Source organism: Mobula birostris, chromosome 16 (assembly GCF_030028105.1).
Source record: "Mobula birostris isolate sMobBir1 chromosome 16, sMobBir1.hap1, whole genome shotgun sequence".
In the NCBI taxonomy this organism is placed as follows: Eukaryota; Metazoa; Chordata; class Chondrichthyes; order Myliobatiformes; family Myliobatidae; genus Mobula; species Mobula birostris.
In genome coordinates, this window is record NC_092385.1 from 21,133,191 (window position 1) to 21,157,609 (window position 24,419).

The 24,419-nt window shown below is 37.8% G+C and overlaps 1 protein-coding gene across 2 annotated transcripts in view; it reads right to left on the reverse strand.

The window, feature by feature from the left end:
- Nucleotides 1-24,419, reverse strand: part of LOC140211033 (protein bicaudal D homolog 2-like) — a 51,537-nt gene that overhangs the window by 10,214 nt on the left and 16,904 nt on the right. For both annotated transcript variants that reach the window (XM_072280395.1, XM_072280394.1), the window contains exons 3-6: nucleotides 13,342-13,494; nucleotides 11,868-12,314; nucleotides 6,671-7,699; nucleotides 6,109-6,260 (exon numbers count right to left, since the gene is read on the reverse strand). In XM_072280395.1, the coding sequence (XP_072136496.1) occupies nucleotides 6,109-6,260; nucleotides 6,671-7,699; nucleotides 11,868-12,314; nucleotides 13,342-13,494 (1,781 nt within the window). The remainder of the gene's footprint in view (nucleotides 1-6,108; nucleotides 6,261-6,670; nucleotides 7,700-11,867; nucleotides 12,315-13,341; nucleotides 13,495-24,419) is intronic.

A 24,419-nucleotide genomic window follows, 5' to 3' on the forward strand; every position in this document is an offset into this window, starting at 1 on the left:
TCCTTCTCAAAGAGAAAGGACTTTTACACTTTTTTTTAAATAGCATTTCATTGCTGTTAAACAATTAAGCTGTAATTAGCCATTTTAAAATGGGATTTTTTAAACAGTACAAATTATATTAATGTTGATAATTCTTCATTGCACTTCAAAGTGAATAAACTTTAAGATTTCAGTTAATCTAGAAGAAATTCTGTATTTTTCTCACGTTTATGCAATGATCTTTCATTGCTATATATTAAGATGTCCTTCTGCAGTCAATTTTTTTCAGTCTCAGAAGTACACACTTAAAAGCTCTTGTAAGCTTTGACAGATATGTAATCAAGTAAATAGAGTGGATTCCAATTAATTGAGCCATCAGTTAATTAGGACAGCAGCTTATTTGGGACAACTCTTAAAAAAACAAAAAACTAATCAAGAAAATAGCTGGGACACTATGCACTTAATTGGGACAGGAGACTGTTTAGAACTGTTTTCCTCACTGTGGTTTCAAACATTCAGGCTTGGAGATACCAGCTGGGAATGAAGATGAAACGATTTTACTGTTTCAAGCTAGAAACTATGAACAATTTGAAGGTATCAACAATCATTTTGAATGTTAGAATGAAAATGAAGATTTGGAGGATACATTTGTTGTCAGCATTGTACAAAGGCAACCATTAGCTGCACGAGGTGCTTGACTGATTTTATTTACAGTTAAGGGAACATGACATGGATGAATTCCTCTGTCGATAAGTATTAGAAACTAATACAATTTTATAGCACCTCAGTAGTATTTGTGGTGTTTTAATTTGTCCTGTATTTCATTTAAATATATTTTGTTTATTCAGATTGTCTTTTTGATATACCTTTTTAACTATATCCATGAAACTTTGGCTAATTGGGGCAGCTACTTAATTAGACCAAAATGTACTGGCCCTGATGTGTCCCAATTAACAGGAATCCACTGCATATTCAAAACAATGCACAGGAAAGGATACAGCAATATTCATTTAAGTGACAGTGTGCCCCTCCCATACTGCTATCAATTTGCATAACACTTGTATTCTGTTTCATTCAGAACAATAAAGCAATATCTTCTGAATGTTAATGAAATTTCTGACACCAATGAAAGCTATTCATGAAAATAATTGAAAATGGTAAAAAAATTCCAAGCATATATAAATGAGCAATGCTATGATTTTTTTTAAAAAAAGTCAACTGTGAAGTCAGAAGCTATAATTGGTGATAGTAAGCCAATCACCTTTGTCTATATGAACTACAATCACATGATAAATTGATAATTTGCTAAAACCAAATCAGAACGGGCACCCAAATTTGAACGCCAGATGAAACCTGCAACAAGCAGGTAATAAAATTGAGGGAAATAAAATTAAATACTGAGCCTTGAACTATTTTATGAGCATGTTCAAGCTAGCTAATGAGACTTCAAACCAGGCAGACAAGGTCATTGAAATTCAAAAGTCAAGGCCTGATGAGATCTTACAGAAATACATGCTATTGTAACACTCTGCAACAGTGTTCAGGATCCATCAGCAGCTTTGTCTACACTGTAGACTCCACAGCACAAAAGCTAAGATTTCTTTTTATTGAAATGCCCTCTTGAATCAGGAAAAACTAGGAAATGCCCAGGCCTCAAGGAACCTCAGCACATTAACAAATACCTCAACTAACTCCTCAATCCACTTCAATTACTTTATTCTTTGAGGCGCTCTTAGAGGCTGAAAGCAACAGTTTTCCCCATCTGAATCTACCTGCACCTATGAGCAGTTTTTCCAGTGTTGTTTACTCCATACTTATAACACCCTTTCACACTCAAAAATAAATCTAAGTTCTGTTGTTTCATGGTTGTCAAGTTATTCCAAGCTCGGTAGTTTTAATAAACATTTTGCCTTCTAAAATTGTTTTCTCAGATTTCTCTCCACAAGATAATGCAGAGTTTGTCCCTATTTTAAAAATCAGATCCATATCCAAAGTAAAATATTAGTCTATAATAGTGATTGATATAACTTGGTGGTCATCACTAACCATCTTTAAATGTATATTTCTATTATATAACGACTTTATCCCCCACCCTGAATTATACTTTGTTTTAAATCAAAAAATCTGGCATCCAGATCCAATCTCAAATTGAATCAGATTATCTAAATTGCACTACCTACTAAAAATGTAACAAAATGCCAAAACATTTCTTAAAATTATAATCTCTAAATTGCTAGTTAACTTTGTACTAATACACAAAAAAAACAAATAAATGTATGCCAAAAGTGAAAAGCCAGACATTGAAACTTGAAGGAAATAGGAAATTGAATTATAATAGAAAAAGATAGAAATACTCAGCAAGGAAGGTAAGAGAATTAGAATTAACACATCAAGTTAATAATCTTCCATCAGCACCAAAGGAAGACTGAACTTGATTATGCGAGGTTTTAAGTCCAACTGCGAAGGTTGCAATAAGTGTATTTGAAATAGAAAAGATGAAAGCACTGATGAAATTCCAGCAGAATTAATTACAACACAAGGAGGAGACAAAGCAATCAATCTGTAATTGAAAAGTATTAAATGATTCACCAGAACAGACATCCGAAACAAATTGCTTGAAGCTATCAGACTTCAAAGATCATGCCCTGGTTACACACAAGGTCAAGAGCAAAACCCAAAGTAATTTACCCAATAAGGATTTACATTTTGCCAAGAATATGGAACAAGAGAGGCAATAGAATAATGATTCTGTAACTAAGCTGTATAGAACAATCAATAAGTACATTTACTTTGTAGGATTTGGAAGCAGCTCAGAGTGAATCACACTGAGGAAATACTGAAGAACTAGAAAGATAGCCATGGCCTTTGAAAGTGAGGAACTATAGGTGGATAGAAGTGACTGGAAGAGAAGCATGACAAAGATGCTGCTTATCATCTGTTTTGTTTAATATTTATCCAAAGATAATAAAGAAAAACTTGAATGGCTAGAAAAAGTTGTCAGAGATGCCAGTGACAAAATATTGGAGTTCTCATGAATGGAACCACATTGATAACAAACACACAGCTGAACATTGAAGTAATGAATTATAACATGTAAATTACCATGGGCAAGATCAAAGTCACAAGTTTGCAGAGGTGCAGGGAAGGAATCACATTATTAATAACCAAGGTCTATTTAAACAAAATACAGAATTTAAATATCTAAAAATGACTCTGATGCATCAAGGAAATTAGAGATAAGGCTACAGTGAAAATACAGCAAGTGAGCATTAACAAGTACATAAGTAACTGAAAATTATTTGAAAGAATTATAAATGAGGTGGCTTGGACAACGTGATGGAAATAACAGGTCGATTCATTTTAGCTGATACCAAGGAAATAATGCACTGTAGGAAGGGCTGCCATCTTGGACAAAATACTGAAGTGAGGCTATCTGTCTTTTCAGCATTCCTCTGGTGAAAACATATACCTCAGCCAAATTCACAATCTGTCCACCACCACTTTGTTTGTGAATCATTGTTGTGAAATTGCAGTCACACTGCCTACAGTGAATGGAATAATAATTACATTTCTAAAAGCATTTTAGGATATCACAGGATTATGAAAGGCGCTATGTAAATATGAGTCACTGTTTACAATCAGAAAAGACAAATTTGCACGTGCTTTGACAAAAGATATGCTGTCGAAAGATGACATCAAATATGACAAGAATGCAAGATCATAAGTAGAACAAGCAGGCTATTCAATACTTTGCAATTAGATCCTACCTGATCATTTACAGCACCACTTTCTTGCCATAACCCCATATTACTTGATTTCCAATACATCCTAAGATCTATCAAAAAGTGGCGTTGAAGTACAAATGACAGACTTCAAGGTTCTCTTAGCTGGGGAATCACTACCATCTGAATGAAGAAATTTCTGCTCAACTCAGTCCTGAGTAATTGACACCTATTTAAAATCCACACACGCCCTAGTTCCACTGAAGGGAAACAACCTCAAGAACTGTACACATTTCAATGAGATCACTTCTCATTCTTCTAAACTCTAAAAGTATAGGCCCAATCTGCTTAATCGCTCCTTACCCCATTCCAGGAATCAACCTGATGATCATCTGATGCACTCTCTATTGCAGGGGTCCCCAACTTTTTTTGCACCGCAGACCAGTTTAATATTGACAATATTCTTGCGGACCGGCCAACCGGTGGGGGGGGGGGGGGGGGGGGGGGCGACACAATCGGCAATCACTTCTGATCTGGGCCAACATTTACGCGCTGGGCGGCATCTAATTAATTAGCTTGTTTATTTTGGGTTTTTTCTTAAGGACGTGCCGGGTGCATTCCGGCCACCGCTGTACCGCTGCATTCTTCGCCAGCTGGAGGTTGGGGACAACTGACTTATAAGTCAATAGCATCATAACATTTCAGGTAACGTTTGGATATTAATCACAGTGCATGACCTCGCGTGCGTTAAAGTTCAACAGTGGGCGTGACAGGGAATGAGGAAAGGTGCGCTGACTCATATCGTTTCATATCGCCAGATCATATCGTTTCCTCACGGCTCGTGGCCTAGTCGCACATGCTTTGCAGCCCGGTACGGGTCCAAGGCCCGGTGCTTGGGGATCGCTGCTCTATTGCAAACATTTTCTTTCTTTAGTAGGGATTCTTGATCTCTGCACTGCATTTCACAAGGTCTCAATAGGGCCCAACACAAAAGATGTACTAACATCTTGCTATGGAGCCCAACATGCACCATTTACCTTCCTAATTGCTTGCAGTACCCAAATGTTACTGATTCATATGGAAGAACAGCGAGGTCCTTACTAACATCTTTCCAATGCTAGGTTTTAAAACAATACCCCATCCTTCTACATTTCTATCAAGTGAATGAGCTGCCATTTTCTCACATTGATATTTTTGCTACACTGAACTCACCCAATCACTTGGGTTGTTTTTATTCCCTTCGGAGCCCATCTCTACAACAGCCTCAAAGCACACTTTGTACCATCTGTGTACCCAAGCTTTGTATCATCTGAAAATATATTACATTGGTCCAAACCATTGACATACATTGTGAACAACTGTGCACCCACCATCAACCCCTAGAGAGCAACCCACTATTTAAAGCCCTATAATCCCAAAAAAAACTCCTTCATGCAGTTTTTTTTCTGACCAGCATGTTCACCCACACCCCCATCTCATCTTGTTTAATAATCCATCAGGAAATCCAAATACACATCAGTTCCCCTTTTCTAGTTTGCTAGTTATAACCCCAAACAGATTTCTGAATATGATTTTTTTTTAACATATAGCCATATATATGCAATCCCTAATTATTTTATGTGCCCTGCTGCGACTTTAATATCGATTCTAATATTTACAGTTAGGATGAGACAGACAGAGAGACAGAGAGACAGATGGATTAAAAGGAAGATGGTTCACTTGCATAACTGGTGACGAAGTGATGGGAGAAGCACAAGACAGGAAACTGAAGAAACAAAAAAATTAAGCCAGAAGAGTTGCCTCAAGAAAGTAATTAATAATTAATTCTTTTGGTCTGTACAACAAATAATGCAGCATGGTGTGTGTTAAAATAGATTCCATGAAGATTCCCATCAGAATTTTGCTCCCAACATACTGCAATGTGCAAAAATATTTTTTGTACAATATTTCTAATTTATCTTCAAAGGAGTCACTAGTTTAATACAGACACTTAAGGAAACCAAGTCTTCCACAGAAAAACAAATACAAACCTTGGGGCAAATTAACAATGTTGCAAGCTTCCTAATAGCAAGCAAGGACTTAATGATGGACTAGACAATCCTAATTCAAGAAAGTACAAGGGTCAGAAATAAAAATGAAAGCAGCTATTTTTGGACGTGACAAAAGGTATTAGTTCAGAAAGTTAACTACGTTCTCTATGTTGTGTAAGTTAGTTGCTCTTATTGTAACGTTAGTAAAGAATTACACCAAACATCAAAAATGTTTAAAAATTGTACAGGTTTTAGATAATCTAATCTCAATCAAGGTGAGCACACAACTTTAAATCCTCATCAAGATATCTGAATAGAAAATAAGACAAGTGAAACATTTCAATATTGTGCCAAAACAAAATTAATATTGATTTTACCTTGTTGCAAACATAGCTCTCAGAGATGAAAAGGTAGCAGCATCCTCCTTTAAAGCTTTCAGCTCATTACGTAGTTTCAGTATTGTCTCAGTAACCATAGCTTTCTCAATTTCATATTTACTCTTCAAATTTGAAAGGGCCACTTCAGCAGTCTGAAAATAGAAACATTCTGCATTTAGAAAAAATGCATTTCAATACATATGTTACTTAAACTGGAAAAAGGTGAGAAGTAACATTAAATTCAGTTTAATTGCAGTAAAGACTCACTGTTCTTTGCATTATACAAATGTAAACTATTGCTTTTGTAACAATACCAAACAGTGCACATTATTTCATTACATGCAAATTTGTAGTGACTATTAGAATATTTACTAGGTCCACTTGGAATTACTAAGTTTGTTGACATGAACATTTAATTGGCTAAAACTAGAGTTGTTGACTACCCTAATAGCTGTTTAAATCTAACTAAACTGCATTTATCCTTTATTTTAAATTAACAGTATAAGACCCACAGTTCACCCACCCATTCACTGACATTGTTTTAAGATAATAATTTCTTTACCTGCTTGTTTGCTTTGAGCACAGTTCTTAATGTTGCTATTTGTTCTCGCTTGGTACTCAACAGTGACTTAAGTTTCAAGATCTCATCCATAAAAACTTCTTTGTCTTTGTCTGCCACTGTTCCCAATTCATGTGATGCAGCACGTTGCTTGGATAATTCTGTTGATCTATCAACTGCTTTCTGCAAATGCTTGATTTGGTCTCGAATGACAGCAATCAGGTTGTAAATATTCAATGGTTCTTTGCGTGGATCACTGACATAGGACACAGGTAGGGGCAAAGGTGAAGCAGGAGATGCTACAACATCTCCACTACCATTTTCAGTCTTTCCCACCTCTCCAGGGAAAAGACCCTTGGTAAGCAGAACTGGAGATCTTCTTTCTTTACCATCTGGACTACTGCGAACATCTTTGCCTTCTTTAAAGTAATCCAGTATCACTCTGTTGGGTGTCTCATTGTTGCAGATACAAACATGGTTGTATAGATTTGCTAATTCTTCACTGAAGGTGACCAGTTCATCCTGAGCAATAGTCAAACTACCTTGAGTTCCTTCAGCTACTTCACTTACTTTCTTCAGTTCTTTTTCTAGGCAGACTATCTGGTCCTGTTCTTGTTTATTTGTTTTTTCTAGTATTTCAAGTTTCTCTGTCAAGGCTTGGATTTCACTTTCATTCTTGGTCTTCTCTTTTTCATATTTATTCTCATTATCAGCATATTTAGCCTTTAGGTTTTTAAGTTCTTCTTTAAGTTCGTTAATATCAGCTACCGCTACCTTGTATTTGCATTCCAAAATCTCAGGTCCGTTGATGTCTACCTCATAGTAATCTCCATCTTCATGACTGTCTCGCTCTTTTTCATTATCAAGTGCAGTCTGCCGTTCTTTGCTAGCCTGGAGCTTTTTCATGGCACTGACATGCTCAGTGAGTCTGTTAACTTTTTCATTTTGCTCTGACAAGGCACCTCTTGTATGTTCCAACTGCTTTTGTGACTCTTGGAGAGTAGCAAGTAGTGTGGTCTTGTCCCTTTCCACCTAAGTTGGTAAGAAATCAATATCTTGAAAGAAAAGACTTGGATTTGCATTAACCTATCATAAATGTCCTTAACAAACAAGTAAATTATATTGCAGTCATGTTATAAAATAGAGGATGGCAACCAAATTGTGTACACAGGAAAGATCCACATAAAAAAGCACTCAGGAAATGTAGTTTTCACTGAAGGGATAAATACTGCTGAGATAGTGGAGGATAGTGAGGCATTTACTAACCTCAACACAAATTTGACATTACAATGACTTAATGGTTCTGATGACTAAAGAGGTGTGACAAATGGTCACAAATGGCAGAAATGCAAGTCAGATGCAGTTTCTCAGTTGTAAAACTTCATTAAGGTAATGCATAAATGTCAAGTTGATTTTCATTGAGAAACAAACATCTAATAACCAATATCAAAAGGGAGGACCAAAAAGTAATTATTGAGTTTGATTCAACTGGTTATTCAGGACAACGAAATTGTGCATCAGTCTTTACTGTGGAAGACACTAGCAGTATAGTGGAAGTTCCAGGTATCAGGGGGCATGAAGTGTGTGAAGTTACCACTACTAGGGAGAAGGTTCTTGGGAAACAAAGGTCTGGCGGTAGTCACCTGGACCAAATGATGTAAACCCTAGAGTTCTGAATGAGGTGGCTGAAGAGATTATTGAAAGATCATTACTAACGACTTCACAATCACCAGATTCTGGAATGGTTCCAGAAGACTAGAAAATTGCAAATGTCACTCCACTCTTCAAGAAGGAAGAGAGGTAGAAGAAAGGAAATTATAGGGCAACACACATCAAAGTTGCTGGTGAACGCAGCAGGCCAGGCAGCATCTCTAGGAAGAGGTACAGTCAACGTTTCATGCTGAGACCCTTCGTCAGGACTAACTGAAGGAACAGCTAATAAGAGATTTGAAAGTGGGAGGGGGAGGGGAGATCCAAAAATGATAGGAGAAGACAGGAGGGGGAGGGATGGAGCCAAGAGCTGGACAGGTGATTGGCAAAAGGGATATGAGAGCATCATGGGACAGGAGGCCCAGGGAGAAGGAAAGGGGGCAAGGGGGAAAAACCCAGAGGATGGGCAAGGGGTATAGTCAGAGGGAGAAAAAGGAGAGAGAGAGAAAGAATGTGTGTATATAAATAAATAACAGATGGGGTACGAGAGGGAGGTGGGGCATTAGCGGAAGTTAGAGAAGTCCATGTTCATGCCATCAGGTTGGAGGCTACCCAGACGGAATACAAGGTGTTGTTCCTCCAACCTGAGTGTGGCTTCATCTTTACAGTAGAGGAGGAGGAGGCCGTGGATAGACATATCAGAATGGGAAGGGGATGTGAAATTAAAATGTGTGGCCACTGGGAGATCCTGCTTTCTCTGGTGGACAGAGCATAGCTGTTCAGCAAAATGATCTCCCAGTCTGCGTCGGGTCTCGCCAATATATAGGCCAAATTGGGAGCACCGGACGCAGTACATCACCCCAGCCTACTGTCTTCTCCTACCATTTTGGATCTCCCCCTCCCCCTCTCAAATCTCTTACTAGCTCTTCCTTCAGTTAGTCCTGACGAAGGGTCTCGGCCCGAAGCGTCGACTGTACCTCTTCCTAGAGATGCTGCCTGGCCTGCTGCGTTCACCAGCAACTTTGATGTGTGTTGCTTGAATTTCCAGCACCTGCAGAATTCCTCGCGTTTACGAAATTATAGGGCAGTTAGTCTGACTTCAATGCTTGAGAAGATGTTGAAGTCGATTAAGGATGAGGACTCAAGGTACTTGGAGGCACATGGTAAAATAGGCCACAGTCAGTATGATTTCTTCAAGGGAAAATCTTGCCTGACAAATCTATTGGAATTCTTTGTCTATCCTGTTTGTTATTTCTTCAAAGGAGAATTGGTTAATTTTGTATACTTCAATTTTCAGAAGGCCTTTGCCAAGGTGCCATACATGAGGCTATTTAACAAACCACAAGCCCATGGTATTGCAGGAAAGATTCTACCATGGATAAAGCAGTGGCTGATTGGCAGGAGGCAAAAGAGTGGAAAAAAGGGAGCCAGTTCTGACTAGCTGCCAGTGACTAGTAGTGTTCCACAGGGGTCTGTGTTGGGACTGATTCTTTTTACATTATATGCCAATGATTTGGATGTTGGAATTGATAGCTCTGTTGCAAAGTTGGTAGACACAAAGAAGATGGATGGAGGGGCAGGTAGTTTTGAGGAAATAGAGAACTTAGATTAGGAGAATAAGCAAAGAAATGCAAGATGGAATACAGTGTTCGGAAGTGCATGCCCATACATTTTGGTAGAAGAAATGAAAGGGTTGACTATGTTCTAAATGGAGAGAAAATACAAAAAACTGAGGAGCAAATCGACTTGGGAGTTCTTGTACAGGTTTCCCTAAAGGTTAACTAGCAGGTTCAGTCTGTGGTGAGGAAGGCAAATGCGATATTAGCATTAATTTCGAGAGGACTAGAATCTAAAAGGAAGGATGCAATGTTGAGACTTTATAAAGCACTGAGGCCTCACTTGGAGTATTGTGAGCAGGTTGGGGCCCCTCATCTTAGAAAGAATGTGCTGAAACTGGAGAGGGTTCAAAGGGAGGCTCATGGAAATGATTCCAGGATTGAATGGCTTGTCATATGAAGACCGTTTGATGGCTCTGGAGCTGTATTCACTGGAATTCAGGAGAATGAGGGGTGACCTCATTGAAACCTATCGAATGGCGAAAGATTTTGATAGAGTGGATATGGAGAGGATGTTTCCTATGGTGGGAGAGCAAGACCAGAGGACACAGCCTCGGAACAGAAGGGCATCCTTTTAGAATGGAGATGAGGAGGAATTTCTTTAGCTAGAGTGGAGGATCTATGGAATTTTTTGCCACAGGCAGCTGTGGAGGCCAAGTCTTTATGTATATTTACGGCAGAGGTTGATAGATTCTTGATTGGTCAGGGCACGAAGAGATACCAGAAGAAGGCAGGAGACTGGCGCTGAGAGAAAAATTGGATTAGCCATGATGAAATGGCAGAGCAGACATGATAAGCCAAATGGCCTAATTCTACTCCTATTGTCATATGTTTCACAGAAATACGTGAAACAGGAAAAATAAATTTAGCAAATGTTCACCCAGACACCTCTCAAAGAAAATATACAATATATACTGAGGCATAATTTATTCATCCATTAGGGAGGCTATCAAAGGTTGCAGTCGGATCTGGACCAGCTGAAAAATTGCAGATGCAGATTAATGCAGATAAGTGTGAGGTGTTGCACTTTGGGAGGATCAACCAGGGTAGGACTTGTACAGTGAACTATAGGACATTGATGAGTACAGTAGAACAGAAGGATCTGGGAATACAGAGGCATAATTCCTTGAAATTGGATAGATAAGGTCATAAAGAAAGCTTTTGGCACATTGGCCTTCATAAATCAAAGCAATAAATACAGGATTTGGGATGTTTGTTGAAGTTTTATAACATGTTGGTGAAGCCTAAAATGGAGTATTGTGTACAGTTCTGGTCACCTACTCACAGGAAAGATATCAGCAAGATTGAAAGAGTGCAGGAAAATTTTATAAGGATGTTGCTGGGACTTGAAGACCTAATTTGTAAGGAAAGGCTGAATAGGTTAGGACTTTAATCCTTAGAGCATAGGGGAATGAGGGGAGATTTGATAAAAGTATACAAATTATGAGAGATATAGACAGGGTAAATGCAAGCAGGCTTTTTGCACTGAGGTTGAGTGAGACTACAACTGGAGGTCATGGATTAAGGGTGAAGGGTGAAATATTTAGGGAAAACATGAGGGGTAACCTCTTCACTCAGAGGGTGATGAGAGTGTGGAACTAGCCACCCAGAAAATGGTGGATGCAGGTTCAATTTCAACATTTTAGAGAAACTTCACTAAGTACATGAATGGGAGGTGTATGGAGGATAGTGGTCCAGGTGCAAGACAAGAGGATCAAGGCAGATTAATAATTCAGCATGGACTAATTGGGCCAAAGGGCCTGTTCCTGTGCTCGTGTTCTATGATTATATTTTACATACAAAACTATTTTATATGTTTTCTTCTTTGGAGAAAACAATATTACAGTATTGCTTTGGATCTTTGATCAAGTAGTTATATTACAAAAATGTCCAAAGGTATCACATGACTAATAAGTAACTGAAAAATCACATACCTGTATCAGCTGCTGTTTCAGTTTCTGCATTTCAGAAATATTCAGCTCACTTAATAAATCAGACACCAAGCTTGGTGCTGGCTTGAAATGATCATTTTTCTTAGGAGTGGATAACTTATTGTCACCATTCATTTTATTTAGGCTGATTTCAAAACCATTAACAAGTTCATCATTATTTGGTTCACCACCATCATCGCTAAACTTCAATCCATCCAGAGAGATATTCAGTTGGCTGGTGTACATTGAATCACTGATGTTCATATAGTGAGATAATTCTTTGCGCATATTATTCTTCTGCTCACGCTCATTCTTCAATGTCTCCAAGGATTCCTCAAGTTGACGTTCTGCTATTTCTTTTAGCCTTATAGCATCTTCCAACTGACTGTTAAGGAATTCTGTGTCTTCTTCAAGCCTTTTAATCTCATGTTTGAGACTTTCAAATTCAACCTGCATTATAATAAGAAAATCAACTCCAATTTTTGAGCAGTATGATATTTCACTGGTAACTAAATTAGTGATAAAATCAAACTTTCATAAATCTATCCAGATTCATATCAAATTTACCTATATCGCATTAGGCAAACACAAGTGCAAACACAAGTAAATCCATCCCTTTTCCTCAAATGTTTGAAAAAAGAAAAGCATCTTTTGGGGCATGCAAATGAACTTTGAAAGTGCTTATCAAGATATGCTTTATATTGATTTTCAGCTATTAATACATCTGAAACCACAGTAACTTCTTAATATTTTGGCCTGGAACATTGCAAACATGTCTATTTTGAAGTACAAAGTTCCTATTTCGTGGACTTCCCGTCTTCAAGAAGAACCCTTGGCTCTAGTCGAACTACCTAGCATTCCTTGTCTCCATATGTGCCTGAATCAGTTGGAGACATCAAGTATTTGTTCTCATCTTTTGTATTTGAATCCCTTCAGCTCCCATCACAATACTAAAGTAGCTCCTATTACAGTATGGTCAAAAATGTGACCACAGCAGCTTACCTCAATGTCTCTTCACTGCCATCCAGATAACCACTTGTTTAACATCCATCCAGGAGAACTAGTTTCCCCTTAATGAACATTAGCTTTCTTGTTGACTTTATAACCTACCTCAAATTTAGTTTCTCGACCACATATTCCATTCTTTTCTGAATGAGACTGTTCAAAACTTGTGTTCTAAGATGACTTTCAATTCATGAAAATGTCATTACCAAATTAAATTTCACACTAGTGTTACAAGTTCTGTTTTCATTCCCTCATAAGGTGAAACAATTTATGCATTTTTATCTTAGCTTTTCATTACCTTAAAACCTCATTTTATCCCAACACCACCCTAATGCTAGTCTTTTGTAGTAAAAGGAGCCTTAATCTAATAAGTCACTTGTGATAATTGTAACTTCTCATCAACTTCTGAAATTTGTTATTGTACCTTTTCCAACATAAAATTCTGAATACATTTCCAAGTTTTACTACTCACCTGATTTTGTTTAAGGACTGAGACTTGTTTTTGGAGAGAGATGTTTTCCTCTTCAAGTTCAGAGTAATCTTGCAGTAATCTTGTTTCACGAAATTTATATTCTTTGATGTCATCACGCAGGCGATTTCTTTGCAACTCCACAACCTGATTGTTCTGGAAATAAAAATATTGACAGATATTAGCCCATATAACAGCTGCAATTGTAATAGCTGACTTCATAGCAATACTGCATCAAATTAAAATATGGTATCAAATTGTCATAGATATTATTAAAAAACCTGTATTCAAATTTACAGTGAGTACTTTTTCATGTAAATTTTCATGGAATTTTAAAAGTTAAAATCATTTATGCCAAGTCATTCCACAATACTGCATGTACAATTCCTACCAAAGCTTCGATTTTGTGCATTCAGCACTACCTACAGGCATTGGCTGTTCATTCTAATCAAACTAAATCATTGTCCTTACTAGAAACATTCACAAAGCTGACTTAAAACCAATGAATGTAATGAGTTGTGGTTCATACAAAGCACATTATCAAAGTACGTACAGGGTGTACTATATACAACCTTAAGGTTCATCTCCTTCCAGGCAGCCACAAACAAAGAAACCCAAACCATTTTTAAAAAAAAGAAACACCCAATATGCAGGGAAAATAACATTGTGCAAACAAAAGCAACAACTGAAGTTTAAGAAAGTGAATCCAAGTCAGAGGTAGAATTTCTTTGCTCCACAACACAAAAGTTACTGTTCATCTTGCTTTGACAATAGCTTTCTTATCCTCTGGTAGCTAATTATTTTAGTAAGTATTGTTAACATTAAACAAACACATTAAAGATTGTTTAAAATAATGTACTTTTAGGAAGTGAGCATTAATAGCTTTTTTAGTGCCCAACCTTACATACTCTCAGGAAACTGGCTTGATTGTGGTGGGTCACCAAGATCTTCTAGCAAAGGTACAACCCCAATGTTGTAGGGTAGCAAGTTTCCCTACACAAATGACAGTATATTTCCAAGCCAGGCTGGTGAAAGACTCAGAGGGGAACCTGCAGGTGGCAATGTTTCCATGCACCAGTGGTCAAAGTCATCAGTTTGAGCAAGTTTTGTTGATACTATACATTGCCGCCAAGTTCCCAACAGAGATAGAGGAATGAACGTTTGGAGCGGTGGTTGAGGTGGCAATCATGCAGGCTAGTTGACCCAAATAGTGTTGCAGTTATGTTTCCAAGAGTTTCCAGAGAGTCTTCCGTCACATTCCCTGTGCCTTGAAGATGGAAAGGGTTTTGGAGTGTCAGGATAAGAGTTGCTTACCATAGGATACCCAGCCCTGACTATTCTTTTCTCCACTACATTTATGGGGCTAATCTATTTGAATTGCTGATCAGCTGCAACTCACCGGCAAGTTGGTAGAATATCCTGTGAAGATGCTGGATTTTATGTCTATGATCAGTGAATGAACTCAAATGTTGGAGATGGTCAAGGTCTAGTGTTGGGGGCATTAATATAATCAAAGTTAAAGAGCCAGACAGCACCACAGAATCCACAGCAAATGCTCAAACACCCATTTACATTCATTGCACATTAATCCTTTATTTTAAATTTGCCCAAATTCTTTGTCAACTCCCATAGATTCTACTGCACATATACACACCAAAAGCACTTTACTGTGGCCAGCTAACCTACTAACTCATATGTCCTTGGGGATTTGGGAGAAAACCAGATGACTTAGTGGAAACTCCAAGCAGTCAGAAAGAGAACATACAAAATCCGGATAGCAGAGCTCAGGATCAATCACAAGTCTCTACTACCTGCAGTACCATGCTGCCTCAAATGTTATTTGCTACTTATCAGCCTACTTATGAACGCATTTATATTATGCCATTTATATGCAATCTTAGTAGTTTGCCCTTCAAGTCTCCAACAATGCAGGGAAAACAATCCAGTTTGTCTAATCTCTTAAGATCAAATACTTTCCAATCTGGGCAATACTCTTCTGTACATTCTTCAAAGCCTCAGATCGTTCCTGTAGTGTGGCAACCAGAACTGCAAAATTGGCCTAACCGAAGTATTTTCAACTTCTACACGATCTCCTATTTTATTTATACTTAGTGCCTCATTGCTGTATGCTGCCTTTACAACCTTATCCATTTGTGTTGTCACTTTCAAACAGCTTTGGACTTGCTTTTCAAGATCACTCTGTACATCAGTGCTCCAATGACTCCTGCCATTTGCTGCAGTTCCTCTTGTACTTAATCTGTCAAAATGCAACAGTTCCCAATAGTCCAGATTAAATTCCATCTGACATCTCTCTGCCCAATGTTACCAAAATCTACATTGGCTTTATCTTTTGAAAAGCTTCATTACCTACTGCAATTCTACTAATAAGTGTCATCTGCAAACTTATCAAACAGGTCTCATCTCTGACCTTTGCAGAACTGCTAGCCAGAAGCACCCTTCTCCACTATTCTGTCTTCTATGACAGAATCAATTTTGTATCCAGTTTACCAACTCACCATGGTTTCCATGTGATTTAATCTTTTGGGCCAGCCTACCATGAGGAATCTTGTCAAATCCTTTACAAAAGACTGAATACTGTACAATTGTCAATAAACATCCCTACCTCTGTCCTTATGAACAGAAAATTATTGGTAAAGCAACTGAAGCCTGATTGGGTCTAAAATATACATGATGAACTACTGCAGTGATATCCTTGGGTTGGGATGGCTGACCTCCAAAAGTCAAATTCATCTTCCTTTGTAATTTATGACCTGACCATTGGATAATTTTTCCCAATCTATATTACTCATCATAAATGTACTTTTGGACAATAGTAAAGAGTTACTTCGATTCACTACAATTTTCAGTCAAACTTTGCCTGAATGTCAATGAGCTGTCATTCCCATTTAACAAGGCAGTGATGCAATGTGGAGCTGTGTGGTGTTGAAAGAAATCCAAACTAAGCACTAGGCACAGTAAACAATTAACAGAGCGATTAGTTTATAGCTCAAGCAACCTCGGCTTAATCTTGACTTCCGTATTATCTGCATACAGCTTGCACTTTCTACCTGTGATTCCATTAGTTTCCTTCACTTGCCAAAGACATGTAGGTTGAGTTGCCACTATAACTTTGCCCCTGCTTTGGATGGATGGTAGAATTGATGGAAATGTCTAGAGGAAATGATTTTTTTGTAAGCTCATATGTAGTAAAGAAATATGACACCAACATGTTCTGTCACTTCACTATTACTGCAAGCAACTGACTGGGCAGCAATTTGGTCAAATGGGTTAGATCTACCTTTTATGGTGATGTACCCAAGCAGTTTTCAAACACTGTTGATTAATCACCTCACATCAAGCACTGAAATATTTTGTGCTTTTGGGCTATACAACATGAAACAACAGTCAGAGGAGATACTTACAATTTCAATCCACAAGAAACTTGGTGAAAATGCCAGCTGAGGATCAAGGTTGCCACAGCTCCCATCCAGTCTCAAAAGCATGCACAAACATAAATAATGGTAGCTGACTAAAACTTCAATTTCAATATCCTGTCAACTCCAGAAGTGAAGAGCTTACATTAACAAAAATCTTTTTTTTTTGAAAAAAAAGATGCACCCAACTACCTTCAAGGATGTAATTTGATTTTGAATTTGCCATCTAACATCACAAGCTGAACTGTTTGTCTGAAGAGAAATAATTGACTGTTTAGTTACTACTCACAAAACTATAGAACACCAACAGGCAGTGTGAATGCTGCCTGCTTCTCTATGGGCATTTTTTCCATCCCCTTGCCAACCACACTTGAAAAGGGCATAAAACAACAGGTGTTTGATGACCTGCCACAAACTGGGTGGTAGCAAAACAGTCATCCCACTTTTGACTGTAGCACAAGAAATCTTTAAAATTTGCTTCAAACAATATATTTCTATTATTTACCTGTGATTAAAAATATAAATATGCTCCCACGCCCGTTTAAAATTGTAACTCACATATTTATGCACTGGCAAATGGAAGGAAAAGCAAGAGCCAAATTGTGCACTTTTATAAAGTTTTCTTTTAAACCTTTGAGCACTTGCGGATTCTGGTTAATTGGTCCATCAGTTAATACAGACAGCCGCTTATTTGGGACAACTCCTAAAGAACAAAAACTAAATTGAGAGAATAGCCGGGATTCCTTTTGTTTATTTAGGAAATTATGTTGCTTAACTGAGGCAGAAAAATGTTGCCAAATTTTTAACTATCATCAGACACGTGAACTTAAGTGGCCGTTTAACACCATGCTTAGAGTGGACAGTTTTCAAATAATATCAGTTAGGTACATTTGTTTTCAAAAGCAGTGATTTTTGTCACTGATAGTTGGTGAGGAATGCAGTAAGACAATTTAGAATTGTTTTGCTCACTGCAATTTCAAGTATTCAGGCTTGGAGATGCTAGAGTTAGCCAGGAGTGAAAATGAAACAATTTCATTACTTCAAGTTAGAAACTATGAAGAACTTCTGGTTAAGATGGTGCTACCAAGCACGTGCAACAGTTCACTGGCAGTTAAAAAGTTAAGAAACCCCACTAAAAACATCACTGAAAACACCTTTCCTCCAGGTAAATTGTGTTAAATTATTGCGACAAACAGTGAGGAGGCAAGCAATGGCAAAGCTAGGGGATGAGTTGGGACGGTGTGCTGCAGAATCAATGCAAATGGAGTGAGCAATTTGGAGAGAAGCTGGGCAGTGGAGTCCCAATGCCCATACAACCGGCCCAGATGCGAGGTTGGATAGCTCTGGGCTCCAAGAGGAGAAGTTGAGGCAGAGGAGATTCGATGCCTGCACAACTAGATGGCTGTGAGGTTGGATAGCTCTGGGCGCTGAGCTGATTTTAAGAGCTCAAGAGCAGCTTCAAGCAGGGCAGTGAAATCTGGGCCCAGAACAAGTCACTGGGTGGTGTGGTCTGGGCCCCGAGCCCTTCGTAGCTGCGTCCTAGTGCAAGGTACGATCCATTGTTTAGACAATGTAAATGCCAGCCCAGATTGGAGACAGGAGCCGATTTCACACATTCTATGCAATGTTCGCTCCTCTCCAGGACACCAGAGCCTTTTGCTGTTCCAGCCCAAAAAGATTGAAAAGATAGGGTGTTGGATGGATCAGAGGGGATAGCTGACTCACTCGCTCTCCGTGATGGTCACTCCTCTCCATGCCACTGCCCCAGCTGCTGTGCTCTTTGCCCCACTAATATAATGAACTGATAAACAAGGACTTTATCCTACCCCAGGGTTCAGATCTGAGGACTCAATTTGGTTCAGAATGTTGTAGTTCACTTCCATTGTTTGTATGATGTGTGGTTCCGCCCCCCCACCCCCACTTTCTCTTGGTCTTTTTACTTTAATTGGGTTATTTTGGGTTTCCTACTTTGTGGCTACCTGTTACAAACAAATCTCAAGGTTGTATAATTCATACATTCTTTGACAATAAATGTACTTTTAATCTTTGAATTTGAAGGTACCTGCATTCATTAATGTTACAATAAAGCTGAAGATTTGGAAGAAGCAGTTGTCAAAAGCATTGTATGAAGACAATCCATTATCTGCACTAGGTGTCTGCACTAATTCATTAACAGTTGATTAAAAGAAACGGCAGTGTGTTGGCTGTCTGTCATATCCAACGATGACAGTGAAACCTGTGAAAAAAGTTTCTAGAAGTGGAGAAGTGGGACAGTTCCACTATCTTGGCTTCAGAAGTCTAGTGGTATGAATAGTCATCACAAACTGGGTCTGCCTTAGTTACAGTGGATACCCATGACTTCTGTGCATTATCGTGCCCTTCACTCTCCACAGAGTATTGCAAAACCACCTTCTGGGCTGTTGTTTCTCAGTTGATCGAATCTGCCCAGTCTGCCAGAGCTGCCTTTACATGCCAAGACAGGCACGCCCCCATTTCAACAGGGTATGAGGCCCGCTGGCTACCCTCACCTGGTTTAGCCCACCTGTCAAATCTGTGTACCAGGGTGTGGCTGCTGTTGCATGCAAACAGCTGCTTGGAGCCACAGGAGAGAACAGAGTATCCAATGGGGACCAACGGTGAGTGAGCTGCCCCAGAATGGACCTCTTCACTAGACAAGCTATCCTTCCCTGGACACCCCGTACATGGTAGCATATATTAGATGAACTGCTCCACCGATAACTATTAGGAACTAATACAGTTTTATAGTACTGTAGTAGCACTGGTATTCCAATTTGTTCTGTATTTCATTTAAATACATAATTTGTTACTCGGTTAAAGAGTAGATTGACTTTTTTTATACTTTTTAACTATTTCCATGAAATGTCAGCTAATTAGGACAGCTGGTTAATTGGGCCAAATGTACTGCTCCCGATATGTCCCAATTAACCAGAATCCACTGTAGTTAAATACAAAGGTTAAAAGATAATTCTTTTACAGACAGCTAGTGAGAATCCCTAGCCACAGCTATATCAAACTAAACCAGCGTGTAGCCAAATTCCATATTCTCAGTTCTTCTTCATGGACCAAAAAAGGAACAAAGGTCTGCAATGAGAAATACAAAACCAGTAAACAATGAAAACCTTTTGAGAGATCACATGCTAATTAAATGCATATCTACTAGTGGGAGTAGATGAATTCACATTAAAGTATACAGATTATATGGATGTCTTGAGCCATGCTTTTGAGAGTTGCACTTTGTCAGACAAAATGACAAAAAAAAACCATTGAGGCTGTTGGTTAAAGAGAACCCACAAAGCAACTTCCTGAGTTGGAATTCACAATTACAAAAAGTGAGTAATATTTTAAGTTTTCATTAGATTTCATAGGTCAAAAAAAACATTAGCAAAACAGTTGTTCTGAGCAATCAAGAAACTCCTCGACCCATGCAAGTAAGATTTTTTTTGCGCCCTGGAATTTCCGTTCCGAAGTGTGCCATATGAGTTATGAGATTATAAATTCCCTGAGCAAAGATCCAAATAGTCAATATGCCCCCACACCTTCATAGTAGAAAAGCAGGTCAAATGTTGCAGATGAGCTCCATGAATTAAAAATGATCAGATCATTTCAAATATCAGTGTTTGAAACATGATATACAAAATGTAATCAAAAATTGGAAAGCAATCAAGTAACCATTTTTGTCTAAAACTGGATTCCTCATCAAAAAACAAAACTGCAAACATTTAAAGACCATCAGGGGAAAAATATTATCACATGCACCAAACATGGTATAGCATTAGTAAATAAAGTCAATAGACTTCAATTTCAAAAGTGAAACGTACATTAATGCCACATTTCTGCTGTAATCTCCAGTTTAAAATTGCATGGATTATGGATCATAAACTAGGCTTTGATTCTTTTTATATTCAATTCACATAATGCACACATCATTGATGATGCTAATACTTATTGGCCATCCCTCTGCTTCTGAATTGAGGACAAGAGTCAAGTGCAATGGCAAATCTGGAATCTCTTGCAGGCCAGATTAAGTAAGGACAACAGATTTCCTGCCCGAAAGGACACAAGTGGACCAGTGAGTTTTTAATTAATACAGGAGTTTCACGATTACCATTACAGAAATCAAAATCTTAAAATAAATTTAATGATTTGCATTTAAGCTCACCAGCTGCCTTGAAGTCATATACCCGAATCAAATATGTAGAAAAATTATGGCTCCTACTATAGTTACTTATCCACCATCCAATCTGTATTATACAGCATTTAGAATCACACTGAAAGTCATATAAATGGGGAGCAGCAAACAGATTTTTTTTTAATTGTCATCTTGTTAACAAATTATCAGATTGGTAATTTGATTACTGAAAGTTAAAATGTTGTCACTGTAAACTGCTTATGTATTTATCTTTAAAATGTGCTTTTCATGTTTTTTTCCCCCAAACATGTCTTTTTCAATCTTTTTATTAATTTCAACATCATAAACATTACAGAAAATAGATACAGAGCAATTGGGATTACATTATTGATAACTAGTTTATACAAGTAGAAACTCAATTGACACATAATTAATGAGCCTCCCAAAATCTCACAAAGTACAAATATTATATAGGAAAAATATAAAGCGAAAATATAAAAATATCATGAAAAAAGAAAAAAAAAGCCCAAAAGAAAAAAAACTAATCTAACCCAACTAGAAGAAAACTAAAGGAAAAAAGAGAAAAAGAATGGGCTATTATGATACCTCAGACAAAACCATCAGTGTCATTAACTCCATCCTCTCCCCGTATATTGAAGTAACAAAATAGAATTGGAAAGGGTCAAATTACATCATGTGAAAATATTGAATAAATGGCCTCCAAATCTTTTCAAATTTAATAGGAAGGGTCATAAATGACGCTTCCAATTTTTTCTAAATTTAAACAAGACATAGTTTGGGAAAACCATTGAAATGTAGTAGGAGGATTAATCTCTTTCCAATTCAATAATATGGATCTTCTAGCCATTAGTGTAACAAAAGCAATTATCCGACAACCCCCAAACATGTCTGATTCCAAGCAATGCATCTTAGCAATCCTTTGAGACATACAAGTATTGTGCTATAGCATCATGCATAGCCAGGGTGTTTGGCATAAACCCTCTCGTGAGGACATAACTTTATACTTTATTGTCGCCAAACAATTGGGACTAGAACGTACAATCATCACAGCGATATTTGATTCTGCGCTTCACACTCCCTGGATTACAAATATTAAAAATAGTTAAAATTAGTAATTATTAAAAATTTAAATTATAAATCATAAATAGAAAATAGAAAAATGGGAAGTAAGGTAGTGCAAAAAAACCGAGAGGCAGGTCCGGATATTTGGAGGGTATAGCCCAGATCTGGGTTAAGATCCGTTCAGCAGTCTTATCACAGTTGGAAAGAAGCTGTTCCCAAAATCTGGCCGTACGAGTCTTCAAGCTCCTGAACCTTCTCCCAGAGGGAAGAGGGACAAAAAGTCTGTTGGCTGGGTGGGCCGTGTCCTTGATTATCCTGGCAGCACTGCTCCCACAGCTTGCGGTGTAAAGTGAGTCCACGGACAGAAGATTGGTTTGTATGATGTGCTGTGCCGTGTTCACAATTTTCTGCAGCTTCTTTCGGTCTTGGACAGAACAACTTCCATACCAGGTTGTGATGCACTCTAGAAGAATGCTTTCTATGGTGCATCTATAAAAATTAGTGAGGGTTTTAGGGGACAGGCCAAATTTCCTTAGTTTTCTCAGGAAGTAAAGGCGCTGGTGGGCCTTCTTGGAACTGTGCTTGGTTGAACCAAGTATACTTACATGCCAGTGTTCTCTGCAGGAGATTATCTCCAGCAGCTACTGCAGATGAAATCCTGTGTGCTTTTAGATCAAATATTTAAAATATTATGCAGGTCTAACACAAATTAAAGTCCTGGTACTAATCAATTTAAAGTTTTTTTTCCCACTTTCTACTTCAAGCTTTATGCCACATCTTCATTTCTTGAAATGTAGCTCATTTGCAGAAGGCCTCAGGTTACTTCATGGGGAAAATAATTTTAATTTTAAATTGTGATACAAAGCTGAATGCTTCTTAAGTCATAAGACAAAGATCAAATGATTTAACCAAATCCAAGTTATACACTCTCCAGTGCACATTAATGTGCAGTGGAATAAGCAGAGGGACAACATCAACAAAACTTTGCTGGCATGTTCACTGGGAAAATTACTGTAATTTCACTGAAACTGTAAATATTCAAGGATTTCTATGACAGAATGCCTCAGGGAAAACAGATCATAGTCAGGCAGCCATCCTTAAGTTTTATTGCTTTCAAAAAAACATTTAAATAGCTAAGCCAATCACTAATCCAAGACGAACAATGAGAAAAAATGCTGATGTTGGAAATCTGAAATTAAAACAGAAAATGTTGGAAACACTCAATAGGTCAGGCAGTACCTGTGGAAAGGAGAAACAGTTTGGTTGATGACCCTTTCACTGCCATAAATTATATGGATTTTCAAATACTGAATTATAATTTATCAACACAGAACTAAAAAATGGCCCTAATTGGAAATCTCACGCGTTTTCTGCAAAGCATTCAATGACTACAAAGCCACCATAATCGCATTTCAGCAATGTTTCCTACACCAAAACCAAAATTAATGACTCCAGACAGTCTAATTTGAGGTTTCAGCAATCAATATTTAACAGTGCAAGATAAATGTAGTCATGTAGTCTTTTTCCAAAAGTAGTAAATAGAGCTTTGTAGTTGGTGTGCTCTCACAATAAACCATAGTTTAACAGAATCATTTGTCAAATTCAGAAAATCGCATTACACAGTCACTATAGCTGCTGAAAGTGAATTGAATTACCTGCTGAATTACTCACCTTAAGAATATAAAAGTAATATACTTTGGTTCAGGGAGACTCTGCTGAGGTGCTCAAGGAAATGCCTGCTCATCATGATGACCTATAGCACAGTACAGGCTCGTCAACTCATGATGTTGTGCCAACCTTTTAACCCGCTCTAAATTAATCTAACCCTTCCCTCCTGCATAGCTTTCCATCTTTCTACCTTCCATGTGTTATACAAGAGTTTCAACTCAAATATAACATTTTTGCCCCAGCTAATCAATCTCAGTCAAACATCCACCACGCAAGTCAATCAAATCCAATATCATATGAAAGCAGAAGAATAATTTGACGAAAGCTCTTCAGCAGCACCAATTGATTCATAAAAGGCAATTACAAATAATGGGAAAGCAAGACCAAGCAGCTCTGTTAACAAGGATTATTGCAGAAACTAAAAGCTTTTTTTTCTAAAACTTGAGTAATTATACTGAAACCTTCTATCAATCAAGTTTATGAAATTGTAGGAGACTTTAACACCATCTGTCAAAAAGATTTAAATGGACCAACTGCAATATTTACTTTCAAAATTATTCCAGAAATGTGGATTTCACAAGTGGAACAGAAAAAGATTATGAACTTTATTTTTCAAAAACACCTTCCCTTTTCCCGAGTCCAAATGTTCAGTTGTTTTATAGTAGTCACACAGATTTAATTGGACATAAACTTCATCAATGTAGCCACGGAATGTCAAGGGGGAGCATTTTAGAAATTACTGAGCA